The sequence below is a fragment of the Oryzias latipes genome, chromosome 21, assembly GCF_002234675.1.
Source record: "Oryzias latipes chromosome 21, ASM223467v1".
Lineage (NCBI taxonomy): Eukaryota > Metazoa > Chordata > Actinopteri > Beloniformes > Adrianichthyidae > Oryzias > Oryzias latipes.
Genome location: NC_019879.2, coordinates 26,483,485 through 26,510,733, shown reverse-complemented (window position 1 = coordinate 26,510,733; position 27,249 = coordinate 26,483,485). Strand labels below are relative to the sequence as shown.

Genomic DNA, 27,249 nt, shown 5'->3' with positions numbered 1-27,249 from the left:
CATTTCAGTTACGCACACCTGTGTGGGCCCCCTCCACACTGATACACTTGAAACTCCCACCTGAGCGAGTGAAGCACAAGAGGGTGAATATTTTAGTACTTTTCTAAAGCAAATAAGGTGTGATTGTTCTGTCAGAGGTTCAGCTCTTTCCTTTAGCACAAACGTCACAGTTCTTTCCTTTTCTCTGCATCAAAACAGCAGAATGAGCATAAAAGTTGTTTTTTCATTTTAGCTTGCACATTGAATAAACTATTTATTAGGTGGCCCTCTGTGTTTATCTGGAGCTGCTGTACCTCTGACGTTCTTCTGTTTTGATTTTGATTAGGATTTGCTGAGGCAGTGGATTCAGATAAAAGACAAACACAGTTAAACGTCCCGGGACGGACTGTGGTCAGGAAAGGAGTGCTCCACCTGCTTTTCTCCTCCGGTTTTTGTTTTCTTTTGACAAATCAGAGCCGAACAGTCTGGTTGAAGGATCGTGTGACCTTTTAGTCACGTCATAGTTGGAAATGGTTAACCAAGGTTAGTTGAAAAAACACTTAATAATAAGACGTTTGATTTAGAAAACGTACTAGCTCAAAGATCATCTGATGTTAAAGGTGTTCCAAGTGGTCTTAATTATGTATGTGCCGTTTTTAGCCATCAAATAAAAAAAAACTGCGTTGGACATAGCTTCTGCAGAGCGACAGTAGTTGATTAGAAATTTGCCTGAGCTGTGGGCGGGACTCCCTCTCCATTCCTGCTGATTAGAGCTCGGAGCAGGGAGCAAGTGGCCCACCCGGCGTGTTTGCTACATCGCAAATGCAATCTTTACAAATAAAATGAAGAAAAACCCAGAAATCTAAATTCCAAGCTTAATTTTTCCCCCAATATATTTTCATGGGAGCTGGTCTTTAAGAAGCAACCATGTTTGATCTGTTTGAGGAAAAACCCTAAACACATGATAAAAGTTATCCCATAATGCCTCCAGTTGACCAAACACAGCCCACTCCTGAATTTGCTGCAGGAATCTCTTATTTGTGTCTTTGTCCGTGTGCCGTGGGAGGCTCTGAGTGGTTCCTCCTTAAATACTAGGTTATGTGACATGTCAAAGGTGTGATCAAATCTCCCAGCTTTAACCGAGTTATTGGTGCAACTTCAAAATAAAGCAGTGATGGTCAGAAAGTGCCTAGTCCCCAGACTGCATGCAGCAGTGCCTGAGTGTTTTGAACTCCACGCGACCGGGCCGGCCTGCCCCGACTCTGTTTTGGCAGTCATGTGATCGTGCTGGAGTGCAGTCCTTTTCCTGCGTGACACTGCATTGCAGTGCAGTAAAAACAGTCTTTGCCTGGGCGGTGCAAGAACATCCAGTCTGATAATGTCTGTAAAAGTTAGTTCACTGACTGCTGATACTGTCGAGTTTTGACATACAACTAAATATTTTATTGTTGTTTTTTTTCCACCCTCATAAGCTGCCTGCTCTCTGCTTTGTGCTCTGTATCTGTGGCCCCCGTGGTTAAGGCGTCTACACGGGTCCACAGCTCAGTCGAGAGATGAATTGGTTGCAGTGATACTCATTTGTCACCGGAGAAAATGCTGACGTGTGCATATAATAAAGATGGGGGAGGACAATTCATGAGAGGAAACGGCTTCTTCTGCACGATGGGATGCAGGATATTTAGCAACTTGTGTGTTTTTTTTTAAATATATTTATATATATCTGCATAGGCGGGAAGCATGCGCAGATTTCTTAGCCAATGTTTTATGACCACATGCTGCTGGTTTTCTGTTGATGTGTCCGCCCGCTGTGCGTGGATTTCAACACCTCCATATGTTTCCATGAAATAGATGAGCAGAAAAAATTCGGTCTAAATTAGGTTCAAAGTTGTTAACAAAAAACACTTTTTTCATAGATCCTACCAGCGACTGAGATGTGAACACTCCAACCCCTGATGTGGTCCGTATTGCCATGACAACAGGGGGTTTTCCCTGAATTTGCCGGTAAAATAATCCCTGCAGCAGCTCAGCCGAACCAGAGCTGAGACGAGGAATAGCATGACAGCTGTGAAATACAATTGAAAAAAATAGCTGGGCTCTGTCAGAGGTTGGTGGAGGATCGTGCTTTTGTTATGTTGAACTGAAGAGGCATGGAGGTGAAGATGTTCTCTGCCAAATGTTTATGCAATAGATCTGCCCATCACGATCATTTATATTTAGCTATTTTAAATTAATAAATAGTAACACTTGCTTTTAAGACTAAACCCTGTAAGTACACTGACCAAAAATATAAACGCAACACTTTTGTTATTGCTCCCATTTTTTATGGTATGAACTCAAAGATGTGAAACATTTTCCACATTCACAAAATAACCAGTTCTCTGAAATATTGTTCACAAATCTGTCTAAATCTTAGATAGTGAGCACTTCTCCTTTGCCAAGACAATCCATCCCACCTCGCAGGTGTGCCATATCAAGATGCTGATTAGACAACATGATTATTGCACAGGTGTGCCTTAGACTGGCCACAAGGAAAGGCCACTCTGAAATCTTCAGTTGTATCACACAGCACAATGCCACAGATGTCGCAAGTTTTGAGTGAGTGTGCAATTGGCATGCTGATAGCAGGAATGTCCACCAGAGCTGTTGCTAGGGAATTGAATGTCCATTTCTCCACCATAAGCCGTCTCCAAAGGCGTTTCCAAGAATTTGGCAGCACATCCAACCGGCCTCACAACCGCAGACCACGTGTAACCACACCAGCCCAAGACCTCCACATCCAGCATGTCCACCTCCAAGATCGTCTGAGACCAGCCACTCGGACAGCTGCTGAAACAATCGGTTTATATAACCACAGAATTTCTGCACAAACTGTCAGAAACCGTCTCAGGGAAGCTCTTCTGCATGCTCGTCGTCCTCATCGAGGTCTCGACCTCACTCCAGTTTGTCGTCGTAACCAACTTGAGTAGGCAAATGCTCGTTGGAGAGGTGTTCTTTTCACGGATGAATCCGGGTTTACACTGTTCAGGGCAGATGGCAGACAGCGTGTGTGGCGTCGCGTGGGTGAGCGGTTTTCTGATGTCAATGTTGTGGATCGAGTAGCCCATGGTGGTGGTGAGGTTATGGTATGGGCAGGCATATGTTATGGGCGAAGAACACAGGTGCATTTCATTGATGGCATTTTGAATGCACAGAGATACCGTGACGAGATCCTGGGGCCCATTGTTGTGCCGTACATCCAACATCATCACCTCATGTTGCAGCATAATAATGCACGGCCCCATGTTGCAAGGTTCTTTACACAATTCTTGGAAGCTGAAAACATCCCAGTTCTTGCATGGCCAGCATACTCACCGGACATGTCACCCATTGAGCATGTTTGGGATGCTCTGGATCGGCGTATACAACAGAGTGTTCCAGTTCCTGCCAATATCCAGCAACTTCGCACAGCCATTGAAGAAGAATGGACCAAAATTCCACAGGCCACAATAGACAACCTGATCAACTCTATGCGAAGGAGATGTGTCGCACTTCATGAGGCAAATGGTGGTCACACCAGATACTGACTCGTTGTCTGAGTCCCCTGACCCCCTCAATAAAACAAAACTGAAGATTTCAGAGTGGCCTTTTCTTGTGGCCAGTCTAAGGCACACCTGTGCAATAATCATGCTGTCTAATCAGCATCTTGATATGGCACACCTGCGAGGTGGGATGGATTGTCTTGGCAAAGGAGAAGTGCTCACTATCCCAGATTTAGACAGATTTGTGAACAATATTTCAGAGAACTGGTTATTTTGTGTATGTGGAAAATGTTTCACATCTTTGAGTTCATACCATAAAAAATGGGAGCAATAACAAAAGTGTTGCGTTTATATTTTTGGTCAGTGTAGTTTGACCGATTGGTCTTGTATTTCTCTGTACAGTGATCCCTTGTGGGAGTTACATTCTTTATTTTCTTTTATACTTATTATTTTAAAGACCCATTTGAAGAAAATTGTGTTGTTTTTTTTCGCATGTTCTTGGAGCATTATTTTAATGATGGAAGACAATGAACATTATAATTGCTTTTTTTGTGTATTCATTTTTATGAAATTGTGATGGAGCAGATAAAAACCAGAGCTTTGAAAAAAGCTCAGGTTTCTGACGCAGCAACTGCATTGGACCGGCCAAAGTCTCCAATTCTGAATCCTTCACTTGTAGACGAATAGATCCATTAACGCCTTCATTTTCCTCGACCATTTGGTTCACAACTGTATGGCTGGATTGCTCCGATATTGCTCAAGGTTTTTTTTTTTTTTTTGTGCTACGCTAATATTAGCTTGGGGGTTGTGAGGGTCTATAAGCTAGCAGGAGAAAGGGTAAACAAAGGAATGCTGGGAAATCAATGTAGGGTTACTTCCGTGCCAATAGTTCCGCCCACAACCCAGAGGTGAATTTCTAATGAGCTCTTACTGTGCTGCAGAAAATAGGTCCCTAAACAAAAGACTTTTTGATTTTTGATACAAAATTGCACAATCATTATTTAAAGACCACTGGAAACAGTTTTGCAATAGAAAAAATATCATTGGAGTGGGACTTTAAGGCTGTAAAACTACACACTTTTCTCAGACAGAGATGAACATTTTCACACTTTTCTCTTTTGTTTAAACTCTCAAAGCTCAAACTTTGTAGAAGTTCGGTATTATAGAATGAAACTACAGAACTGCTCATGTAGATTTGGCAAACTGAACACACTCTGAACAGATGAGATTGATTGACAGCGGTCTACAGCCAATCAGGATGTAGAACATAATGCACATTTGTGCAAATCTGCAAAATAGCGAATTTGTCACTAATGATTCTCACTTCTTTTGTTGTTTTCCCCTATAAACTGACTTTTAATTTGCGTTGGTATGTTGGAACGTCCACTTTCCATTTCTACACTCACAAAAAAATAGTGCCATTATGCAAGCTGCTGCCATCCTCCAAAAACGTCCTCATCCCCAGCTTGTCGTCTGCTTCTTTCCTATTGCAATAAAAGAAGGAAAAAAAAGTGTGACACTTTTGCAGATCCCGATTCAAGGTCGACCACCGCATTACAAAAAGCCGTCCTACTGCAGTTGAGTTCCTTTTTGCAAGCAATAACGTTTCCCAATTACCTGGACAGCTGTCACCCTCCTGTTAAATGCAGGCCGCTGCAGAGTCTGCCACATCATTAGCGGCTTTTAGCATCAACGCGCCGTAACCAACAACTCTTCTGGAGTGAAGGCTTTCAAATCTCCTCCAGGAGAAGTTTTCCAACAGCTTTTGAGACTTCATGCAGTTTTTTTCCCCCCCTCGTCTTTTGATGGACGACGGTCCACGTCTGTATTTTCTCATAAAAGTGACCTCAGAGTCTGTGGAAGCTCTCGAAGCCCTGATTCAATGGTGTTCCAACTGAACATCTGCAGAATAATATTTAACTTGAATGGAATTTACACAATAAATGTGAAGAAGATAGTGCGGTCAGCAACCCGTTGGGTGTAGCGCTTCCCGTTTTCTTCGTTTCTCAGCATGTGTCCTCCTGCTTTCAGATTCATTGACTACCTTAGTAAATACTGGCCGTGTTTCCATGACACTTGCGCGCAAAACTTTATTGAAATTCTACAAATGTTGAAAAAACAACGTAGCAGCAGACGATTCCTCACACAGTGATTGACGACTTATTTGGAGTTGTTGACTGCTACATTGGGGGAAAAAATGCAAACATTACATTCATATTCCATCAAATTGGAAACCGATTTCACACAGTTCTGCTTCCTGTCACAGTGTTCTCCGTAAAACGATACATTACAGCCAAATGGTCATCCGTTATTGGCAGGACAATAAGTGGAGAACTTGTGTTGGACAATAAAGCAGAACATGCCAAGAAAACCAACTTGGAGTCGAGAACTGATGGACACCTTTCAGTCAAATGAAGACCCCCCCCATATATGGTATATGGGGTATACTTATATAGCCCTTTTCTACCCACGAGGACAAAGCGTTTTACAGTCACATTCACACACTGGTGGGGGGCGGCTCTGCTGCCAAACACAGGCGCCTCCCTACCACCAGAGGCAAGGTGGGGTTCAGTGTCTTGCCCAAGGACACTTTGAGTCATGGGCGTGCAAGGCGGATATCGAACATGCAATCTTACAATCATGGGTCGACCGCCCTAACGCTGCACCACGGCCGCCCCCAATACACTCAATGTTAAGATTTGAAACCAACCTGTTACTACTTTTTATTGGTGTTTGACGCTTAAACCACCTAGTATTGAAGTAAAATGACCAATCCAGTTGTGCTAAAGCCCCCTAGTGGTAACATGGTGAACTGTCAACCCCAGGTTGCGTTGCAGATTGCAGTTTTGCTGCGCTGTGTCTGTCGCTCAAAAACAGTCGTACGTTTCAATAACAATCAGCTTTTAAAATAGTCCTGTTGTTTGGCATCGCTGCCCTCCTCCTCCTCCTCCTCTCAGTGCCCTTTGGGTGCCTGTCTTGGCAGGAAGGACAAACACAGAGCAGCCCATTGTTCTGTTTCTGCTTACATGCATGAATGCACACACAGACACACACACACACACACACACACACACACAACTGCTTGTCAAGTTCCAGCCAGAAGAAAAAGCCAAAGCCACAGGCCCCTGGAGCAGATATGTTGCGGGCGCAGAGCTGGAGGGTTAGTTAAGGAGACGACCACACCCAGAAGTGGGAGCTGGTGGGGTTAGGATCCAAAGACAACTCCCAAGGGAAAAATGTAGTCATTCCTATTTACAACCGCTCTTATTTTGGGAGAATTCTGGATTTCTTTTGTCCTTCATCTACATATGTAGTTTCACATGGGTTCAGATAAATGTAAGGATGCAGTTTACGCTAAAAGGTTTTGAACAGCGAGTTATATTCGTCCTACTCTGCCTTAGCAAGTGGTCCCCGCTGCTTTTGCATGTGGTCCTGAGGGAAGAGCATCCCTGGAGGGGGACGGTTATCCCCTCATCTCTGTTTATGATGGAGCTTCTGTGCTTTAGAATATCTATGGCTTCTGTGGTTCAAAGTTGAAACCTGTTTTTTTTCTGTTCCTGCTGCTTTTTGCGTGGCCCTGGTGTGCGATGGGGTTGTTTACACTTCATTGTTGGTGTTTAGGACCTAAAAGCTTGTTATTGTTCTTTATTTTAATGTTGTCTTCTCACGTTTATAGTTTTTTTTCTTCAGTGTAAGCTGCCGGTCTGTTCCTGTTCCTTTTTTGTGTTCTTTGTAGCTCTTCTCCCTCATTTCTTGAGCTTTATTCCTTTTTTCCTTGTTTCCGCCTGTTTTTTTTCTTTGGTTCATCTTGGATCCCGGTGGCGTTCCAGTCGGCCTTGGATCCACGTTTCCCTCCTCCCGCCTGTCCTCTCATCCGTTGATACAGCGGGTTGTTCTCTCAACCATAGCAGGTGCTGCTGTGTTGGGACGTTTCTGTTACTTTTCTGCTTCTGCCCTCTTCTTGTTGGATCTGGTGTTTCTGGTTATCGTGATTTTTTTCCATGTGGCTGAACCGTTTGATTCCTGAGGACTCCAGATTTTTCAGATGATGAGTTTGTTCTCGTTTGTGTTCTTGTTTTTTAATTTTTATTTTTTTAGCATGTCGTCCGTGTAACCAGAGAGTCTTTTGGAGGAAACTGCAACCAAAACAGCACCATCCCAAAGCCTGTTTTCACATTTTCAAAGCAGAAGGCAGTATATTTGGGAGGACATGTCATCTACAGTAACCTTTGTGTGTTTCCGGATGTCTTGTCCTCCGACTTTTTGCCTCAACCGTGTTCAGTGGGAGGTCTGCTGGGGCTTCACTGAAATGTCATCATGTGAGATGATGTTTTCCTCTTTTTTTAACGGTTTTGGTTTTGAGTTCTTGAGCCAGTTGTTCTTGGTTTTTTGCAGCAGTTTTTGTCCAAATAAGGGTTTTATTATTTCCAGCAGACCCCTTTGATTGATTGTGTGTAACTGATCCAGTTCTGTCCGCCATGGGGTGCAGAGGAGCCTCTTTTGATGGATTGTAGGTGTATCATATCATGTGGGGGGGGGGGGGGGGGGGTCACTTATGTGAAGAACATTATTCCTTGTTTTAGCTGGTTGTGTTTTTCTTCTTGATAAATTTGACCTTCAAGTTGATTTGTTGTGTTTTTCGTTTATTTTGCTGTTCTTAACACACTTCTGCACATCTAAGCTTTTTGAAAGGATGCATTGAAAATACATCCGGTTGCATTAAATGCATTGGAGCACAAAAGTCCCCGACACTAGAAACTAAAATGCACCAAACGTCTATTTTTTTTATTCATTTGAAGAAACTCTACATTTTTTCATTTATTTCCCTTTTTTGTTTGTAAAACAGAAAGTTAGTGTTGATCTGATCTTGTGTGTTCTTTTAATTGTTATTCTCAAATCAAATCCACTTTTTATAAAGCAAAGTGCCTTACAGATTGCCCCCCAATCCTCCCAGTCACCCCCAAACCCAATGTAATGAAACAAAGAATGGCATTTAAAATATTAATCAGAACTAAAGAAACCGGCTTGGTGTCAATGTGAAATGATAATACATTTATCTTTCTTCTTTATATAATGTGATCCACAGCCTTTAGCTTGTGCTCGATGTTTCTGTGCATCCAACACCAACCAGCTTGTGTCTGGTTAGCCAATTCTAGTTAAAAAATCTTTTGATTTTTAAGGCCAGTGCACCAAAACACAGGTTGTGCATAGCAAGTTAACCGTAAAAAGAAAAAAAAAAGAGTCAACTCATAAAGTTAAATCCACTACTTCAGGATGATACTAATTTTCCTGTTGCAATGCTGCCCTCTGCTGGACAATCTGAGCTTCTGCCAAAGTTGAATTCAAAGCTTAAATCCGACATCTTTAGGTTTCTGTTGTTGAGTATTTACTTTTCAAAATCATGTGTTTTTTTTAGAATCTTATTCTAATTAGAACCTGACTCTAAAGCAAACCTTTAAAGTCCACACAGCTGTACGAGTCCCAGTCCAGCTATTTACACAAAACTCTTAAAAATAACAAAATAGGTCAAATCCGCAAAGTAGAATTACAGGATTGTTAAGGCTATAAAACTCCTCACTACACACTTTTACTAGACAAATATGAACATGTTCACACTTTCCTCTCTTGTTTAACTCATTGGAACCTAGAATTTACTATAAATTCTCAAGTTAAAGACTGCTTGATTAGCTGGTAGCTATGCGACTCTATTTTTCCATGTTGTATTCACACACTAGACATAAAATCATACAAAAACAGAAAATTCCGCCTGAAAAAGAGTGTTTAATTTTGCTGGGGAAACAACAAAATGTTCAATGAACATAGAATGAAAGCTTTACATGTAATTTCAATAAAACAACAAGAGCAAATGATTCAAACAAACTCACTCACAAGAGCAAATTTCACCGATACAGTTTCTGTTCAGATGAGCACATAAAGGCGAATCACAGGCCTCACTCATCCGTGCCGTGTCCTTTCTGATCTTGTCATACAGTAAGTGTCTGCAATTAGGTTGATGAGACGGCTTCTTTGTTCCTGCCAGCTAAGAAATGTAAAAAGATTTCCCATGAAGTTAAACATAAGTTCTGGTTATGTGATTGGACGGATTCATGGAAGCCTCGGGCCAGTCCTGCACCCAACTTGCACCCCAGATTTATGAGCAATTTCTGTTTCCTTACATTAAAAAGGTAAGGACTTATTCAAGCAAATGGAGTAATTATATAATAGAACTACTCTGCACTTTTGCAAACACTCACAGAAGTAGAAGTTACGAAAGCAGGCGTAAAACGTTTGAATGTTTGCGTGTTAAAGATGGGTCAGAGGGGAGGGGCGGCACTGGCTGGCCTATCGCGGTTGCAGGCAGCTTCTAAGTTTGGCGTTCGTGTGTGCGTGCGGCCTGCGGTGACTGAGCCATTGGCCTCATTTTTGGGCTGAAGGCCAGAAGCCGTGGTTCAAAGTCACGCACTCCCCCTTATCACGCGTGTAATAGACTCTTTCTTTTTTTTTACGATCTTACTTGTACATGTTCGAGCCCACGGAGCTAATTATCATCCAACCGTGTTCTTTCTTCTCACTCATGGGAAGTCATGCCTCCCCAATTCAGAAGCTGCTATTCCGTCTCACACAACCTCCTTCCTGTCCAAGTTTGATCAGAAGAGGAGGTGGAAGCCCTTCATTCAGGACTTCCTCAGGAGGCGATAAAAGTCCGCCAACGTCTGTCCAAATCCAATTTGTTTGTTTGTTCTTTAAATCCCGTATCACGAAACAAAAAACTTCATGTTTGAATGCGGATCCTCCACGTACAATAATGCCGCCATCATAAAGTTTGGACTGAGGTTCAGCAGCCTGGATCTCATCCTGTAAAACAGTTTAAGAGCTTGTTTTCTGTCAGCGATCGTGTTTCTCCGTCAAACCACAGGAAGAGTCTGGAGCGCCTTTTTAATCTGGTCTGGATAACTGCAGGGCACCCGGCTGCTTCACCGCTGTGTTCTTTCGTCAGTTGGGGAAGGACAGTGTGTGGAGCGCGTCTGCCGCATGTTCAAAGTCTGTCATTTCACTTCATTCAGGGATCGGTGCTGATTCACAGTTTGTACACAGAACCTTAACCTTCATCTGTTGGCCAGTTCCTGTTTTAGGTCAGCTGTGATTTCTTCCTCTTCCTCACTTTTGTTTTACGTTAATCACGACTGTTCACATTTCAAGAAGCTGGAGGTACAGTTTCTGGAGGATAAACCTTCCTTGTCTGGTTGAACCGACTTCTGCCCATTTAAACCTCTGCAGGTTTTGCTTTTTTTTTTTTTTTTTTTTCTTTTAGCTTAGATTTAAATTTGTTGGGCTGCACGGTGGCGCAGTGGTTAGCGCCCTTGCCTCACAGCAATAAGGCCCTCGGTCCAAACAGAACATCAATGGGGGGCCTTTCTGTGTGGAGTTTGCATGTTCTCCCCGTTCATGCGTGGGTTTTCTCCGGGGACTCCGGCTTCCTCCCACCGTCCAGAAACATGCATCATAGGTTAATTGGCATCTCTAAATTGTCCCTAGGTGTGAGTGTGAGTGTGCATGGGTGTGTGATATGTGTGACCCTGCGACTGAATGGCGACCTGTCCAGGGTGTCCCCTGCCTTCGGCCATAAGTAGCTGTGAGCCTGAAAGGGACAAACGGAAGAAGATGAAGGAAGGAAGGAAGGAAGGAAGGAAGGAAGGAAGGAAGGAAGGAAGGAAGGAAGGAAGGAAGGAAGGAAGGAAGGAAGGAAGGAAGGAAGGAAGGAAGGAAGGAAGGAAGGAAGGAAGGAAGGAAGGAAGGAAGGAAGGAAGGAAGGAAGGAAGGAAGGAATAGTTAAGTTTGTCACTCACTGATTCCACAATCTGCCCCACATTAAAATTTGAGAGAGGTCTGTAATCTTCTTTATAAATACACTCCGAAAGAGAAAATATAAGAAAAAAAAGAATCCAGAAAATCTCACCGTTTGGTTTTTAAAGAGCTTTTTTGTATATTTCTGCAGAAAAGGAGGATTTAGCTCCAACAAACGTGCAGGAATTCTGTCTCAAAGACCTGTTACTGCTTCTTTAAGAAGCTTTTCCATCCTCCACTGCTTACATTTATTAATGTCACTCGTCTGAGCTGGTCATCTGACCCCTCCCTTAAACACAAACTCTCCACCATGACCAAAGAGAGCTGAACATGACTGGGATGAACCAATCTACAACAAACAAGCAGCTTAGAGAGAAGATCAACTGTTGGAGGAATTATGGGAAAATGGAAGAACTGACGACCTCCCTCCACCTGGAGCTCCACGCAAGATCTCACCTGATGAACAGTGAGGAAACAGTCCAGAACTACATGGGGGGGACTTGTCAATGACAGGAGGGAGCTGGGTCCACAGTAACTGAAGTTACTGTCATAACACACAACGTTGTCTTGGATCCAAACGTTCCCAACGTTTCCCAGACCCATCTAAAGTTCTCCAGAGAGCTTCTGGATGATCCACAGAAGGACTGAGAGGAGGAAGAATGCTGAATGCTGAAGAAAGCCACACTCACTGACACGCATGGGGGTGGAAATATCATGGTTTGGGGCATTTTTTCTGAAAAGGAGACAGGACGACTGACCTGAATGAAGAATCTGATTAATGGCCCAGTGTATGCTGAGATTTTGGACAAAAACTTATTTTTATCAATGAGAACATTGAGGATCTAAGATGGTTGCATCTCCTAGCATGACAACAATCCTAAAAACATCGCCCGGGCAACAAAGGAGTGGCTTTGTAGAAGCATTTCATGGTTCTGGAGTGGCCTAGCCAGTCTCTGGACTTCAATTCATAAGGGAATCTGTGGAGGGAGATGAAAGTCTGCTTTGCCCAGCAACAGAACGCAAAACATCACAGCTCTTGAGAAGATCTGCATGGAAGAATGGACCAAAATAGAAGCTAAATCCAGTCAAGACATACAGGAAATGTTTGACCTCTGCTGTTCATAACGAGACTTACAATACAAAGTATTGAGGTGAACCTTTTTTTTTTAACCAAATACTTATTTTCTGCTTCAATATATATTTATTTTTTTACATTACTGTCTCATAGTTGCAGTGTATCGATGATTAACAGTACTGGCTTTTTAAATGGAACAACTTACAGAATCTGTGACAAATACTCTTTTTGCTCCACTGTATTTAAGGTTTCTATATATAAAGGTTTGTCCAAGTGTCTTCTAAAATATATTTAGGACATATACAGACACACTTAAGTGTTTTCATAACCTTTTGCATTATTTATTGTATTTACTGCTAATATTAGTTGCTGATGCAATAAATAGTGTCAGAGTGTGAAGGATGTAAAAATCTCAGCGGATGCCTTAACTTGGCCGTTACCAAGGTAACCGTTTAATTTAGGAAATTTCAAAGCCATCAGAAAAACCCACTTTGTTCATTTTTTTTTAATTCTCAAAGCAATTTATGAAAAATATCAAACATTTTGGGCTTATAAAGCCTTAAAAACAGTTCACTGACATACTTAAACGATAAGAACATAATAATTGCAGGAAGCATAATGGAGGGAAACTTCATGGTTTACCTGATTGTGAGACTTTTCCATGCGGTCACTAAGGAGAAAGTGTCCCACTTTTGCACCAGCATAAGGAGTAACCATGCAGTGAAATGGCAACATAACAAGCTTACATGCATCGGAATTACACACATGAATGTCGGGGGCACAATTCCAAAAAGACACTTAAGTACGTAATAAAAGGCAGAAAAGTTTACTTGATGGAATCTATAACTGCAGAAAAGGTTTTTCTGTATGCGGTTATACAAAAGACGGAGAATATATACGATCAGAAATGTTTGATTCCAATGAGTTGAAGGGAGATGAGAATCCTGGTGATTGTCTTCTATAAAGGTTCAGTAACACAATCCGCTCCAATCTGATCTAAAGTCCATGGAAATCTCTCTGAAAACAAAGAAATTTATCCTGTCAGGAGTTAGTCAGAAAGATGGACCTCTGCGTGAATTCATATGCGTTTTGGTTCTTTCCCCGTTTACGGTTTGAATGTGACCGATTGAATTAGATCTGCTGCAAAAGGGTGGTCTGTCCGTAAAAAGGTTTGGTATTTGAAACAAGAGATTTGTGTCTGTAAAAACGTTTTGTATCTTAAAAAAAAGTGTTCCTCTGTTAAAAAAAATAAATAAAACAAAAGCATTTTGTACCTTTACTTAGAAATGTGTGAAATACGAGCCTTGATCGTTAAATAAGTTCTTTTGCTTCTTTTCACTGTGCTCCACTGCTGGGACCAGCCGATCAAATGCTTCATTCTACACCAAGGAGATGAGACGCAATATCGGAACAAATCAGAATTTCCTGAAACTAATAATGATCAACAATTGTTTCTTTTGTTGCATTGTTGACATGAATTACACCAGTGACCATGTTTTGGGTATTTTCCACTATTTCGTTCAACTCTTACAAGTGCAAAACATTTTAAGGACTTTTGCAACAAAGCCAACTTGACAACTGACTTCTCTATCCGGCTTCATTTACTCCAGAGGAAACCTGAAACTCAGCATCTTTACCTCACTGTACAGTTTTGTCCCTGATAATTATAAAATAGAGTATATAATAGGGCAAATGGACTGTTTATCACAAAGTGAAATAACCAGGTCTTTGTTCCTGAAGGTCAGAAATAAAATAAAAATACAAGACGATCCATTTTCTCCAAACCAAAGACCCAAAACAGAACCTGTATCAGGCAACTTGTTAGGAAGAAACCATTCAAATCGTTTAGTAAAATGAGTTTCACGACATTGAATATGTTAACCAGCCATCTGTATCTGTTCAACTTGCATCTTATTTATGTGTAGTTTGCAGTTTTTTCAGATTAACTAGAGCAGAATATCAAATCCAAAGTGTTAACTTGTGCCCACTCTGGAAATCTCCCCTTCTGTCTTTATTATAGTTTCTCCAACAAAAATGACGTTTTTGGTGTGTTTTGAACATGTCCTTTTCCCACGTTTTTGATGATGGAGGACACATAGAAAGAAATGGGAGATAAAAGTTGTACGTCTGGGAATTGTTTTCATTCAAATGGTGAATCGCGAGCAGACGATAAACAATGCTTAAATGTCAGAGCTAGCTCCCTTTTTCGCAACCGAAGGGGGAAGGGGGGGCGGGGTCGCTCTGCGCCAAAGAACGTCTCACATACACCAGTTAATTTCTGAGGAAAATGAAAAGGCATCCTCATCTGCTGCATGGCTCTTCCTTTTTTTTAAATCCCTCTGTGCTTCCCACCCTTCTGTTAAACAGCTTTTCTGTGTGTCTCAGATGACGATGTGACAGAGGTCAGTGAAAGTTTTTGTCCTTTACTTATCTGGAAACTATTCTTTCTGTGTCCAACAGGTTTCTCCCGTGACAGTCGTTGCAGAGCCAAAGGTGAGTTTTTTCCTTCTACTCCTTTCATTTTCAGTCATGTGTTTTTGTCTTTTTCTGTACTCCAAACAGCTTTGAAGTTTTCAAGGTTGTGTGAAATGTTTGTTTGTTTGTTTTTAAGCTATATCTTCATAATCGTAATTCATTTTCTGCCAAATACATGTTGTTACTATGTGTGGCCACCAGAGGGAGGCAGAGTGTTTCCTATCGGGTTGCGTCTCCATCATTGTAGTGACTTTTCAGGCTGAGTGTCCAACACCCCAAAAATACCCATTTTCTTGGTGTGCAAACTTGTAAATCTGATCTTAATGTGCTGTATGTGATACAGAAGGGGTTGAAGTTTCCACTGCAGAAGAAACATGACCACAAAAGAACCTTAGTGGTTGCTTGTTGCAGGAGGGAGCTGGGGGGGGGGGGAGGCTGCTTGCTTGTTGCAAAGGTCAGATACATTTCAGACAGGTGTAGGCTGCCTTTTCACATTTGTTCATTCTTATAAACCTGAAGGTATGACTCTCACTCCTTTCCAAGTCTCCTCCTTCCTCACCACCCCCTTCGCCTCCCCCTCTCCGACTCCTGATAGGGCAGACATGGAGTCAACGGAGGAGAGAAGCAGCGAGAGGAGGCGGTGAAGAGAGGGGAGGGATAGAAAAGGAGTTTGGATGTGAGGGTAGAAACAAAGAGAGGCTGCAGGTGTGTGGGGTCGATCTGTTGCTATCACCATGTGGTCGCACAGGAGGAACTTGTAGATCATTTAATTGGGATCACTGCAGGGGTTGAAGTTTTACCTGATCTTTCAAAAGCCTTTTACTTGATTTGTTTTGGGCGTTTTTTTTTGGGGGGGGTGTAAGTGGGCATCAAATCATGGCTCTTTTCAGCAACGAGGCGCAGAGTCTGGGCTCCTATTATTGTCTGATCCGACGCAAGTTCAAGAGGAGGCGGAAGAAGCGGTCGGAACGCAAAGGTAACCCACCAGTGGAAGTTATGAGGCTGCGGAGCAGCCGAGGCGGCTCAGGAGAAAGCCTCACTTCCCCCAAAGAAACATTGATCCTGCCTCAGGAAACATTTGAGTTTTTAATGCCTTCTTGTCAGGTGGCATCAGCAGACGGCTTTATTTGAGGAGAGTTCCAAGATTAAAGCTCTACAATGAAGTTTTCTGTTGGAAGATTTTTATTTTTTATCTGGCATAATCTGTCTGGGTAACAGCTTATTTAAATTTTTTTAAGTAAAAAAAATCTTCATTTAAGATTATGTATTGTATTTATTTTACAAAAACTATTTAGAAGCTGCATATTGTCCTTCAAAAAGATAAAACATGATTTTTTTAATAGATATTAAAATTTTCTGGCATCCATTTTTAATTTTTTGCAACTTTCTATATTCGCTTGTTAATGTACGATGCTTTTCGTTTTTCTAAGGAACTTTATAAATAAGACCCACTCTGATAATTTTTTTTTAACTTTCCAAACGTTCCCAGTGGTCTTTTGATTATGATTTAGCTGTTTTTAGTTCAAATAAAATAAAAACGGTGCTGTTTTTTGAGTCATAGTTTTTGCAGAGCGACGGTAGTTTATTAGAAATTCAAATCTGAGTAGTGGGCAGGTATCCTCCCCCTCTGATGCAAAATGTGTGGGTATAAATGGGATGGCATTTTTTAATCCTTTATCACAACAATTTAAAAAGAGAAATACTCAGAAATACAATGTTAAGCTTCAGTTTTTCAATATATGCCCTCCATTATCAGAACATGTTAAAAACACCATTTTCATTGGACCGGGTCTTTAACAGCTTTAGACAATCACCTTTTAATACACCTTTCTTTATAGAGTTGATTTTTTTAAAGAATTTTATAAAGAAACTTGACTTAAAGTGTCATTTCACACAGCTGTATCAATGTCTTCTGGACTTATGGTCTCATTGTTGTTCATTGTTCCATCTGAACTTTCAAACACTGTTATCCTGACTACTAAAGAAAGACTTTTTTGTCCAAAATAAAAAAGAAAGAAAGCTTAAATTCCCAAATAACTACAATTCCCAGAGCCCCACCTATTCCTTGATAAGTCCCAAATGTTCTTTGTAAAAACCAAGCGGAGTTCATTCAGGCACTTCTAAGAAGTCGGACTAATCACTACTTACTGACGTCGTCTGGCTCCAACATGGCGCCGTCTGTATCACAAGATAATGGCGACTTAATTGACGTCATGTGGTTGGAGCTGGAAGTTGCCGTGGTTACCAAGGGTGACGTCCCACTCAGTCCAGTTGTCATCTACAGTCAGTAGTCTGCGTTCACAACAAAGTGGGCTGAGAGCCTTTTATTCAGCTTTACCTGAATTTTTCTAATAAATATTTAAAAATAAATGTAGTAGTTAAAATACTGGGAAGCTAAAGAAAAAGTACTAGATAGTTACAGTTCTGTAACCCTTCTTTCCTGAACTTCTCCTAAAATGGTGCTTCGGCCGTGTGATGCGATACCCGTTCCTGGTATTTGATATGCGTTATCTTCCAGATCATTTTTAGTGCACTCTGTAATCTGGGTTTACGAAGTCATATTATCCTGCAAATCCCAGCAGCTCATTCAATTGGATTACTAGAAAAACGTGACAGATTTTTACTTTTATGATCAGTTTTGAACTTGTTAAAACGCCTTTAGTGGCAAACTTTTAAACCTATTTGTGAAAGCTTTGCTTCGAAATCCGACTTTTGATTAAAACACACTAAAATTAACAAAACTTCATTTTCAAATTGTTTTAATGACAAAGGTGTTTAATTTAGATTTTTCAGCTTTAAGCTCTTTTGTGGTCAAAACTGCAGATTTCTGGACTTTTCGGAGCAGTTAACCAGAACACAATCAGCGTTGATGTTCATTTAATGTGGTATTTGCTATTCAAATGTCTGTCTTAACATAGATATTCTGTAGCTTGTTGTATTAGATCTCATTTCATTATCTCTTTATTTGTAGATCACCTTTGATGCTTGACATAAAGATATATAAACATAGTTTTAACGATGAGAAGTCATAGAAAAACAAACTAAAAGCAGCAATCAAAAGACGAACATAAGATGGTAGAGAAAAACGGAGACAATTAGTTCATTTTTGACGTCTTCCTGCTTCTGATTACTTTTCATTCAAAGTACAATTAGGTCTTCTAAGGGTGATTCTCTACCACACCTACATATCCCAGCTGCTTACCGTGTTGTTTTTTCTTTGGTGCTGTAGTGATCTGGATTTATTTCGGCGTGCTGAGCCGCTTTAGAAATGCTGAACTCGAGCGCATCTCTTATAAATGCGCCAAGCCTTGACGCTCGCAGACGCTGCTTTCCAATGGGCCGTGCATGAAATATGGAAAATTGGGAAGAGGGGTCTTTTCTGCCGTGCCAGCACAATCTCCAAGATGAGCTTTTTGCAAGTTTATCAGAGGGCAGAAAGGGGATCCGCACTCCAGACAGCCTCAATCATTTGTTTAATGTTATTTAAAAATATTTCAGTGCTATTTTTATTTCAAAATTCTTAATTGAAACAAATCTTTTTAGATGTTGATTGTTTTGTGTTGAAGACTTTTATTCTTTTCGTTAGAGTCTCAGTTGTTGACTAAATAGATTTCCGGACCTGATTAGCATTCGTTGTCAGCATCTCTTAAAGGAAGTTAAATAGAAAACATTGTCATTACTTCTGAGAAAAACACTGTGGATTGGAAACAACACAAACACTTGAACTCTCTCTCTCCACCTCAGAAAGGAGTTGTTTTCCTGTCTTGGTGCAATTAGCTGTGATTAGCACGTTGCTGATGACAAACTGTCAGAGGGAGAGACGGGACGCAACGCAGAGGTGCGTTTACTGCCAGAGAGACACTTCGGAGCCCAGGAGACGGATGCATGCAGCGGTTTGTGGCGACCGCCTTTGTCACCGGGAGATGAACTTCATTACCGCAGATGCAAATGGATATCGAAATGTTCCGCCTTTGCAGCAGGCGACTCTGCTGCTTCCATGTCATAGGTGTCGATCCGAAGACGGTGATGAAAATTACAATTTTGTGTGCAAGTGTGCAACCTTTTCCAGCTGTGCAGAGGAGAAGCTAAATCCTGGTTGCAATGACTGTTTTTGTAATATTGCATGGCTGCTAATCTGGCCATGGCAACCCAGCCGACATTCATTCTCCCGCTGTCGGGCGTTGGCGCGCTCTCCTTCCCTCTGTCTGCTGTCACAACCTTTTTCATCGGACTGAAGCTTCCCGTCCGTCAGTCGTATCTCATCTTCTTGACGGCTGAAAGGGCACAAGGTGTGAAATGCAGCTCCGAGATGACAACATGTCGGTGCACCAACTGCACTAACTCACACGGTTCTTGCATTCTTGCACTGCATTTCATTTACAGACACCCCCACCCCCCTGAACAAGCTTCGCTCTCTTTAGCATCGCACTGCATCTCACCTGGTCTTGAATGGGACGCAGTGTAATGCTACAGACACAAATGAAATGTTCTTGAACGCACATTTAGCTCACAGTGTTCACACTGGACGAGCAGAGAGGGGCTTCTTTTTCCCTTTTCTCTAGTTTACTAGCGCATGTCCACCACCTACAGTTGGAAGAGACCTGGTGCAAAATGTTGAAGCAAATATCGATGTAAATCTCGCTAATCGTGCTCCAGGCTTTTTTTCCCCCAGCTCTATTCCGATGTGTTCAAGACTTGGTGTCATAGAATTCCAGCCGATCAGAAACTACAACTATTAATTTTTCCTGCATGAACAATTTTCAAACGGTTGGTATGTCCATGAATTGAAAGGGACGCCATCCATATGTCACTACCAAGTCTGAGTCCCTGATTGGTCAAAGTTCAACCTGGATTAACTTTCAACTAGGCCTGCTCAATATGTCGCAGATTTACCGTTATCGCGATATCAAGTTGTGCAATTGGCATAATGCAAAAGTCTGTAAAAATTGGGAGAAATGGTAATCTTAAATGTGCTAAAACGATCTTATGGCAGCTTGAAGTACCGGTATTTAACAAATCAAATAAAATCCCTTCATGCATTTGACCAATCAGATGGAGCCCTTTGATGTTAGATGCTCACTTCCTATGTAGACTAGTTTCATTTGGAGTATAATTTAAGTTATGTTTTGATTCTTTTTTTAAATTAAACTGTTGCAGTGAAATGGAAATGATGTATTTAGTCGTTTTGTTATTTGTTCATTTATCATAAGTTACACAGTCATCTCAATATTGATACTAATAATGCAAATCGCAAGTTTTGCTCACATCGTGTATCTGTTGCCCTACTTTCAACGTACGTAGAGCCTGAAAACAGTCTTAAAAATGTGCGTAGCAACTCGTGAACGCGACAGTTTTGATTATGAACTTCCGCGTTTAGACTTTTCAAAGGAAGTGGCCCCTTGAACGCACATTCCCCAGGTCAGTGTGAAGGCGTGGGCGCACTGGTTTACCAGGTGAGAAGAACAGAGGACACATTTCTATATTTCCCGATTCTTAACAACTTTGTGTTTTTTCATTCTGGTATTCAGTCCGTTTTTTCTCCCTCTCAAGTATTTTTGTTACTTTTTATGGAGGAGGCGACATGTCATGTTTTCACAGTGATGCAGTGCACACACACCTGGGCGTGTGTGCACAGATGTGAGTTTTCGCCTGTGCTCTGCTGTAGTCTTGCTGAACATTGAGCACAGCAGTGTTGGTCCTCCGTGAGCCCGCCATGCTCTCCCATCCAAACACACTCAAACATTACAGGCTTTTCCCCACAGCGCTCCGCGCCTATGCTGTGTCATAAATCAGAGCTGTCAAGTAGATTTTACAGCTGCAAGAGAAAAGAGGAGAGGCAGCCCCCCCAGCAACCTTGAAATGATGGAGGAAAGCAGAAGCAAGGGAGTTTTAATGTTATCAAGCCTGAAACCTGATTCTGCGGACGCCATAAAGGGGATGCTTTTTCACAGAAGTGTGTGTGAGATGCAATCGGCAAGATCCGTGTTGGTGGTAATCGTTATACATGTTGCACTTTTGGAGAGTCATATCAATTGTTCTGTATGTGTTGTTGGTGTTTCACAATCGTCCGACACCTCGTTCCAGTAATGGTGCAGATCGGTGACCCAAGTGTAGAAGATCCTTAAGGCCTCAGGCTATGTCTGCATCCCCTCACTACTACCTAACCCCCCCTCAAAAAACTACATGGTGCTGGACCATGTAGTGCCCTGGATTTTAAGGCAATTTAGACACACGCTCACTGCTTTATTTTATTTTTTTATGGCAAATATGACATCACCCATTTATAAAATCCTAATAAATATGATATTTTACAAAGACTATTTATAAATTCACTGTGTTTTGCTAATAGAAGCTTGGATGATTCATAAAAATATATACAAATGTACACACATTGTTTTTAAATGGCAAACGGTTCAAATGTAATGCATTGTGGTCTATATTCAGTAGAGAGAGCACATTTCTCAGTTTAAAACCAAACTATATATTACACCAATGAATGGAATTATGGGGAAAGTGAATGGTTACGTCCCTACTGCATACCAGTTTTTTTTTACGTTGAAAGTTTCAAACTTGTTTATATGCGATATAGTTTCATTAAATTACTTAGTTTAAGCCAACTGAAAGGTTGTTCTGCATTGTTCATCAACAGCAGGATTTTTCATCATTTTGACTTTTGAGTTTTTTTACAAATCACATATCAAAGCGAAATATAACTGCGAGTCAAATATCGAGGTTTGAATTGAATTGGGGTGAAAGTGAATCGTTCCATCCCTGATCAGTGCACACTTGTTTTATGATGAGATTTCTGGGAAACTTCCAGGTCACTGGATTTTGGAATTGAAGATTGAGCAACCCGACAACATGGCAAAACGCTATATATTGCACTGAGTAATAAGGTTATTCGGACACAAACCCCAGACTATCTCTGTTTGTCTTCTCACCTCCGTAGTCTAACCATATATAAACTGGACCAATAATCTTATGAAATCCAAAGGATTCCAAATGATATGAATTTTCTGCACAACTTGACAAAATGTCGCGATAGGACAGGACGGAATGTAGTGAAAGTTTTGTTGAAACCACCCACCTATCAATCCAGAAACATGCACCTATAATTGCACCGGTTAGAGCTCTAAATGGCTGACTTCAAAACAAAAACCCCATTATGAGAAGAAAAAAAACTGAACGATTTTGGAAGTCGAACCAAAGACTTAACTGCAACGTGATATTTCTGGTTTTGTTCCTAACTTGGGAATGTGGGGGCTGTGTTTATGATAACCAGCACTACGTTCACAAACGTATGCGTGGGTCAGGGGTTCAAATAAACCTGTGTCCCCCAAGTTAACAGTAATCTGTACAGTGTTACTTTTTTAAATTCTGGAGTTATGCACACATAAGGAGTTGAGTACATTACTCAACAATGCAGTTATTTTTTCATTGAAAACTGCAGGTTTTCCAATGATTGACTAAAATTAGGATTGCCATCAAGTCAACATCTTCATTATCAAAGCAGCCGTGGTGCAGAGGTAGAGCGGTTGACCTCCGATCAGAAGGTTCAAGGTTTGATTCCATACTTGCCCGCCCACGTGTCAAAGTGTGATGCAGCGGAGTATCAGTGTGTGAATGTGTGTGTTAATGGGTGAATGCAACTGTGACTGTTTTACCTTTAAGGAAGGTAATAAAGTATTAAAGAAGTATTTCCCATAACACCTCTACTCTTATCCTCTTTTTTATTGATGAAGAATCTGAAATTAAACTTCAGGAAAGTCAGCCTTGGTTCTTTTTTATTCACCGATTACGCATGCTGTGTGTTCCTTAAATCATAGAGGAAAAAGGTATCGTTTTCTTTACATGTAGAGCATAAAATTCTTTGAAATTGGAATTATTCTCACCAATAATTCAATATTGAGACACCAGTAATCATATGCAATTATGGCACATCCCATTTCCATTTGTGTTCTGTCAGTTTGACATTACAGTTCAGTCTATTGTAAAAAGTGGGGGAGAAACGAAGGCCTTTTTATTTTTTTGGTAAGTACTCATAGTCCCAGCTTATCCGAGCACACGCATTCAGTGATTGGAGGAGGTTCATCGCTTGTCAGCGTCTGAACGGCGTCTTCTTAATATGCAGAGTGGAGGAAAGTGTGCACACCTGACTGTGGGGCTCAGAAGGCAAATCACTTGTGGCAGCCTAATTCACTGCTCTTTAGCAGGGCCAAATTGAATAATGGACTCAGGGCCGAGGTGTGTGTATGTGTGCTCATGTGGAAGTGATGAGTCTGAGAGGACCATGCTTGGTGGGGGGCTACTTTGCAGCCCCTTCACTTTGGCCCATCAGTTTCAATCTTTCAGCACGACAGCCGGTCGGTCTCCTTTTTGGCACGACCCTTCTCCATTAGGCCACTGGTGCCACACGTGTTACGCTGTTACACCGCATTACCTGGTCAGTGACTGGAGGTGTGACCTCTGAGAGGGGGGGTTCTACTTGCGTTGCAATGAAGACCTGCTTTCTATTAAGATTCTTCCTAACTCTAGCACTTTCTCGAGGTAATCACAGGGCTGCCAAAGGCTTTTTGGAGAATGTAATTGGGTTGTGGATTGGCGGCGGTGGAGCTCATTCATCTGATGGCATAGATGGTATTTCTCACCCCTCACTGTCTTATATGACTTAATTAATCCATAAAACCAATTTATCTTTAACAAATAATAATTGTTATCTACCATTTCTGTACATCTAACCAGTAAATTCCTCCTTCACGTAATATGGGACAGCAAAGATCCTCAGAAACATATTTTTGGCACACAATAAAGATAATGTAGACTGTTTGGAGCAGAAGCATTTTATCACAATACAAGAAACCAGATAAGTAACATCTGTTAGTTTTAGCCCTGCGCCTCCAAAATATACCAAATTTTTCAAACATCCTTTGAAAATACCACATCCTGTTATGGTCTGTTGTGACTTGAAAATACGATTTTTGTTTTTGGAAGCGAGACAAAATAAGGCAGGGAGGAAATAGATGTGGGGAATGCTGCAGCTTGCTGGGCCTATCAGTCTCAGTTAGAGCTGCAGAGAGGGTTGTCTCCCAGCCTGGCTTCCCAGCAACAGCCATTTCCAACGGCTATTTGTCTTTGTCCGGTCTCTTTGCTCTTCCTTGTTCCCTTTTTTCCACTTTCATCTCATCCCCCCTCTCATCTTCGATTGCTCATTTTCGCCTCTTATTTGTGTTCGATCTCTTTCTTTGTCTGTTACTCAAGTTGTCTACTTTCTTGTAGTTTAATCTCTGGAACTTTTCTGTATTTAGAGTTTTTAAAGCGTTTAGTGCATTCAAAATCTAAAAAACCAAATAAATTGGATATCTTTAGGAACATCAGCATTTAATTAGATAAGACTGTCAGGATTAAAGTCAGCGTTACCAGTATTACACCACATTGTGCTAAAAGGTAGACCAGAACAAAGATTCCAGAATTAACTAAATAAAGCAGAAGTGTTAAGAGGAAAAAATACATTGTAAATATTACTTAATACATATTACATTGGATAATCAATTTATTTAACACATTAATTCAAAAAGAGAAGTCTTAGGTCAGTGTTTCTGCTTAGTGTTGCTGTAATTCTTAGTGTTAAAAGGCCGTGTCACACAGTCACTACATACATTCATGTTATGAGAATTCTTGATCTCTGTGTGAAGCTGTGTTCACACCGCCTTCGGCAGCGCATGTTTAAGCGATCACTCCCAAGCAAAAGTCTATGGAAACGCAGATCAATGCCCGTTTCTGGCTTCTCCATTCAAAACCTTTGCGTTCACAAGTTTCTACGACCGTTTTTGGGCTCCGTGTACAAAACCTGCAGCCATTGAACGTGGGTGGCGGGCTTGGTCGCCCGGGCGGCGGTTGTTCCCTGCCGGTTCCCGTGTGGCGTTGGGGGGATTCCGGCTGCCGCTGCTGCTGCGGTGGGGGTCTTGGGGTGGGGATGGCTGGGCACTCTCCCTCCTTCTTTTCACGTTCCACCATCCATTTTAGAAGAACATAAACACTCACCTGAGCACAGGTGTTAGCTCACCTTTGCACTAACAGTTTGCATGACTGAATGACTGAAATATTTCACACTAGTTGGTTTTAAGGCATAAGTATGCGTGTGAACACTATCTGTTTTGTGTACATGTCGACAGGTGGACATTTTTGCAGCTAACAGGTGTGTTTATAACATTTGAGTGTGTGTGTGGACAGGCTCCGCCCCTTTTTTTTTTTTTTTTTTTTTCCTACATTTGAACCTTACCATAATGATTAACAACCAGTAAACTTGTTGCTTTATGCTGCTTCATGGTCTTATCCCCCTTCCCCTCCTATTATCACCCCCTACCCCCCCTCTCTCTAACGTCCCTCTCTCTTCTTCCCCTCTTTCCTTTTCCGTCCGGTCCAACACCAAAGATTTTCAGACATGATTGAAATTAATAAAGTTTGGCCTCAATTACAAAAGGGGTTTATTCAGTCATACCTTTGGTTTGTCTGAAGATTAATAACCCATGTTGCTAAAGTAAAATATGTCCAACACAAGAGGCCCTCAGCTCTCATCTGTCTGCCCAGCTGTTGGACAGGACAAGTTAAAAAAAAAAAAAAAAAAAAGGTTAACCAGGTGGAACTTTGACCAATCAACGACTCTGATTTGGTAGTGAGTTATGGATGGCGTCCCTTTGAATTTATGGAATCGCCATACATTTAAAAAATGGATCATGGAGGCTTAATTGTGGAAATTGTCAATAATTGTGGTTTGTGCCCGGCTGGAACTATATGACACCAAGTCTTTATCAGAATTGACCTGCGAATGACAAAGCCTGAAGTAGGGCTGCACGATATGACCAAAACGTGGGAAATGCGATATTAGTGATCAATATTGCGATAATGATAATATTTGCGGTATAAATACAAATGGCAAAACAACCAAAAACATCATTACCATTTCATTGCAACAGTTTGACCCTCATTGACGTAGGAGGCAAACATCTAACATAAAAGGGCTCATCTGATTGGTCAACAACGTGAAAGGGTCCATCCAATTGGTCAAATGCATAAATGGATTCATTTGTTATTTAAATGCTTCAAGCTGCCATAAGATTGTTTTAGCACATTTAAGGTAACAATTTAATGCGATTTTTGCTGACTTTTGCGATATGGATCTCGCACTGCTTGACATTGCGATAACAATAAATTTGCGGTATATTGTGCAGGCCGAGCCTTAAGCAAGTTTTGCAAGGTTTTCACTGCGTCAATATTTTGTACCAACAAAACTATAACTGTTGGTGGCAGACAAACGCTAGTTAAAGGTAGGAAAAAAATCTTCACTGCTCGTCCACTTTGACTGTGGTAGGATAAATGTGTGTTTAAGAACCCACGTTCCAGATTGTGTGTCTCATTCCCAGTGTGTCTGTAGCATCAAGAGAGCCTCCTGAGAATAAATGGTGAAAGAAAGGACAGACACCATATTAAGTTGTGTTAAAAAGCAGCTCCCCTGGTCTGCATTAGTAAAGTTTACATGTGTAAGTTGCCTCAACGTATCACTGTATGAGGCTTCTCCTGCAAAGTGCATGGATGGCACTATGTGCCAATGATTTATGCCTCGCTCACAACTGCCCTTATGGGTGGATGCGGACTGTCTGTTGGAAAAAATGGGCAAACCTGCATGGGGCACGCAGGTGGACTGCACAAAAAATCAAGGTCATAGATCCACTAATAGATGTTAGTCTATGGAGTGAATCAGGATGCCATAAGAGAACTAAAGAAGCTTCTCTGGCGTGCAGCATGACATCTTCTTGGTCAGCCTTTAAGGTCTAGTTGCCCTGAAGAACAGAATGTCGTGCGAACATGACCTGGATGACTGAGATCCGCACAAACTCAGCTTCGTAGCATGTTTCAAATCTGTTCAGCAGGTTTTTTATAGCATTCTTATTTACATAATAAGACGTCCAGACTGACTGCTAGGCCATAGAAAGAAGAGTTTTTGAATCTTTGCTCACAAATCTCAGTAAACTCTTGAAGTTTTTTCAAGAAAAATGGACCAAAGCTACTTCAAATACAGTTAATAATATACTCCCCAAATGCTTCTCTGTGAGAGTACAGTCGGACACTTTTCTATTCCATCTGGCATTTATTTAACTATGTGTCAAACTGCAGCTTGTGGATCCACACGGCTCCAAACGGACCATATAAAGACATTACGAGCTGATGTTTACCCTGGTCTCCTTGGAGGTGGATGCTGTTGCCACCTACCTCATTCTCTACCATACCCTTTGCTGTTCCAACAGAATTACATCCATGATAACACAAGTAGTCAAGCTGTGCTCAATATTTGACTGCAAA

General features: G+C 41.4%; 1 protein-coding gene across 2 annotated transcripts in view; it reads left to right on the top strand.

Moving 5' to 3' along the window:
• Nucleotides 1–27,249, top strand: part of adarb1 (adenosine deaminase, RNA specific B1) — a 130,336-nt gene that overhangs the window by 67,399 nt on the left and 35,688 nt on the right. Inside the window, exon 3 of one of the 2 annotated variants that reach the window (XM_023951137.1) lies at nt 14,878–14,910. Coding sequence is in view for 1 of the 2 variants with exons in the window: in XM_023951136.1 (XP_023806904.1) it covers nt 15,769–15,868 (100 nt within the window). In the remaining variant the exon portion in view is untranslated. Of the gene's footprint in view, nt 1–14,877; nt 14,911–15,471; nt 15,869–27,249 lie in introns of those variants that run through there. The other variant, XM_023951136.1, reaches the window with a different exon arrangement.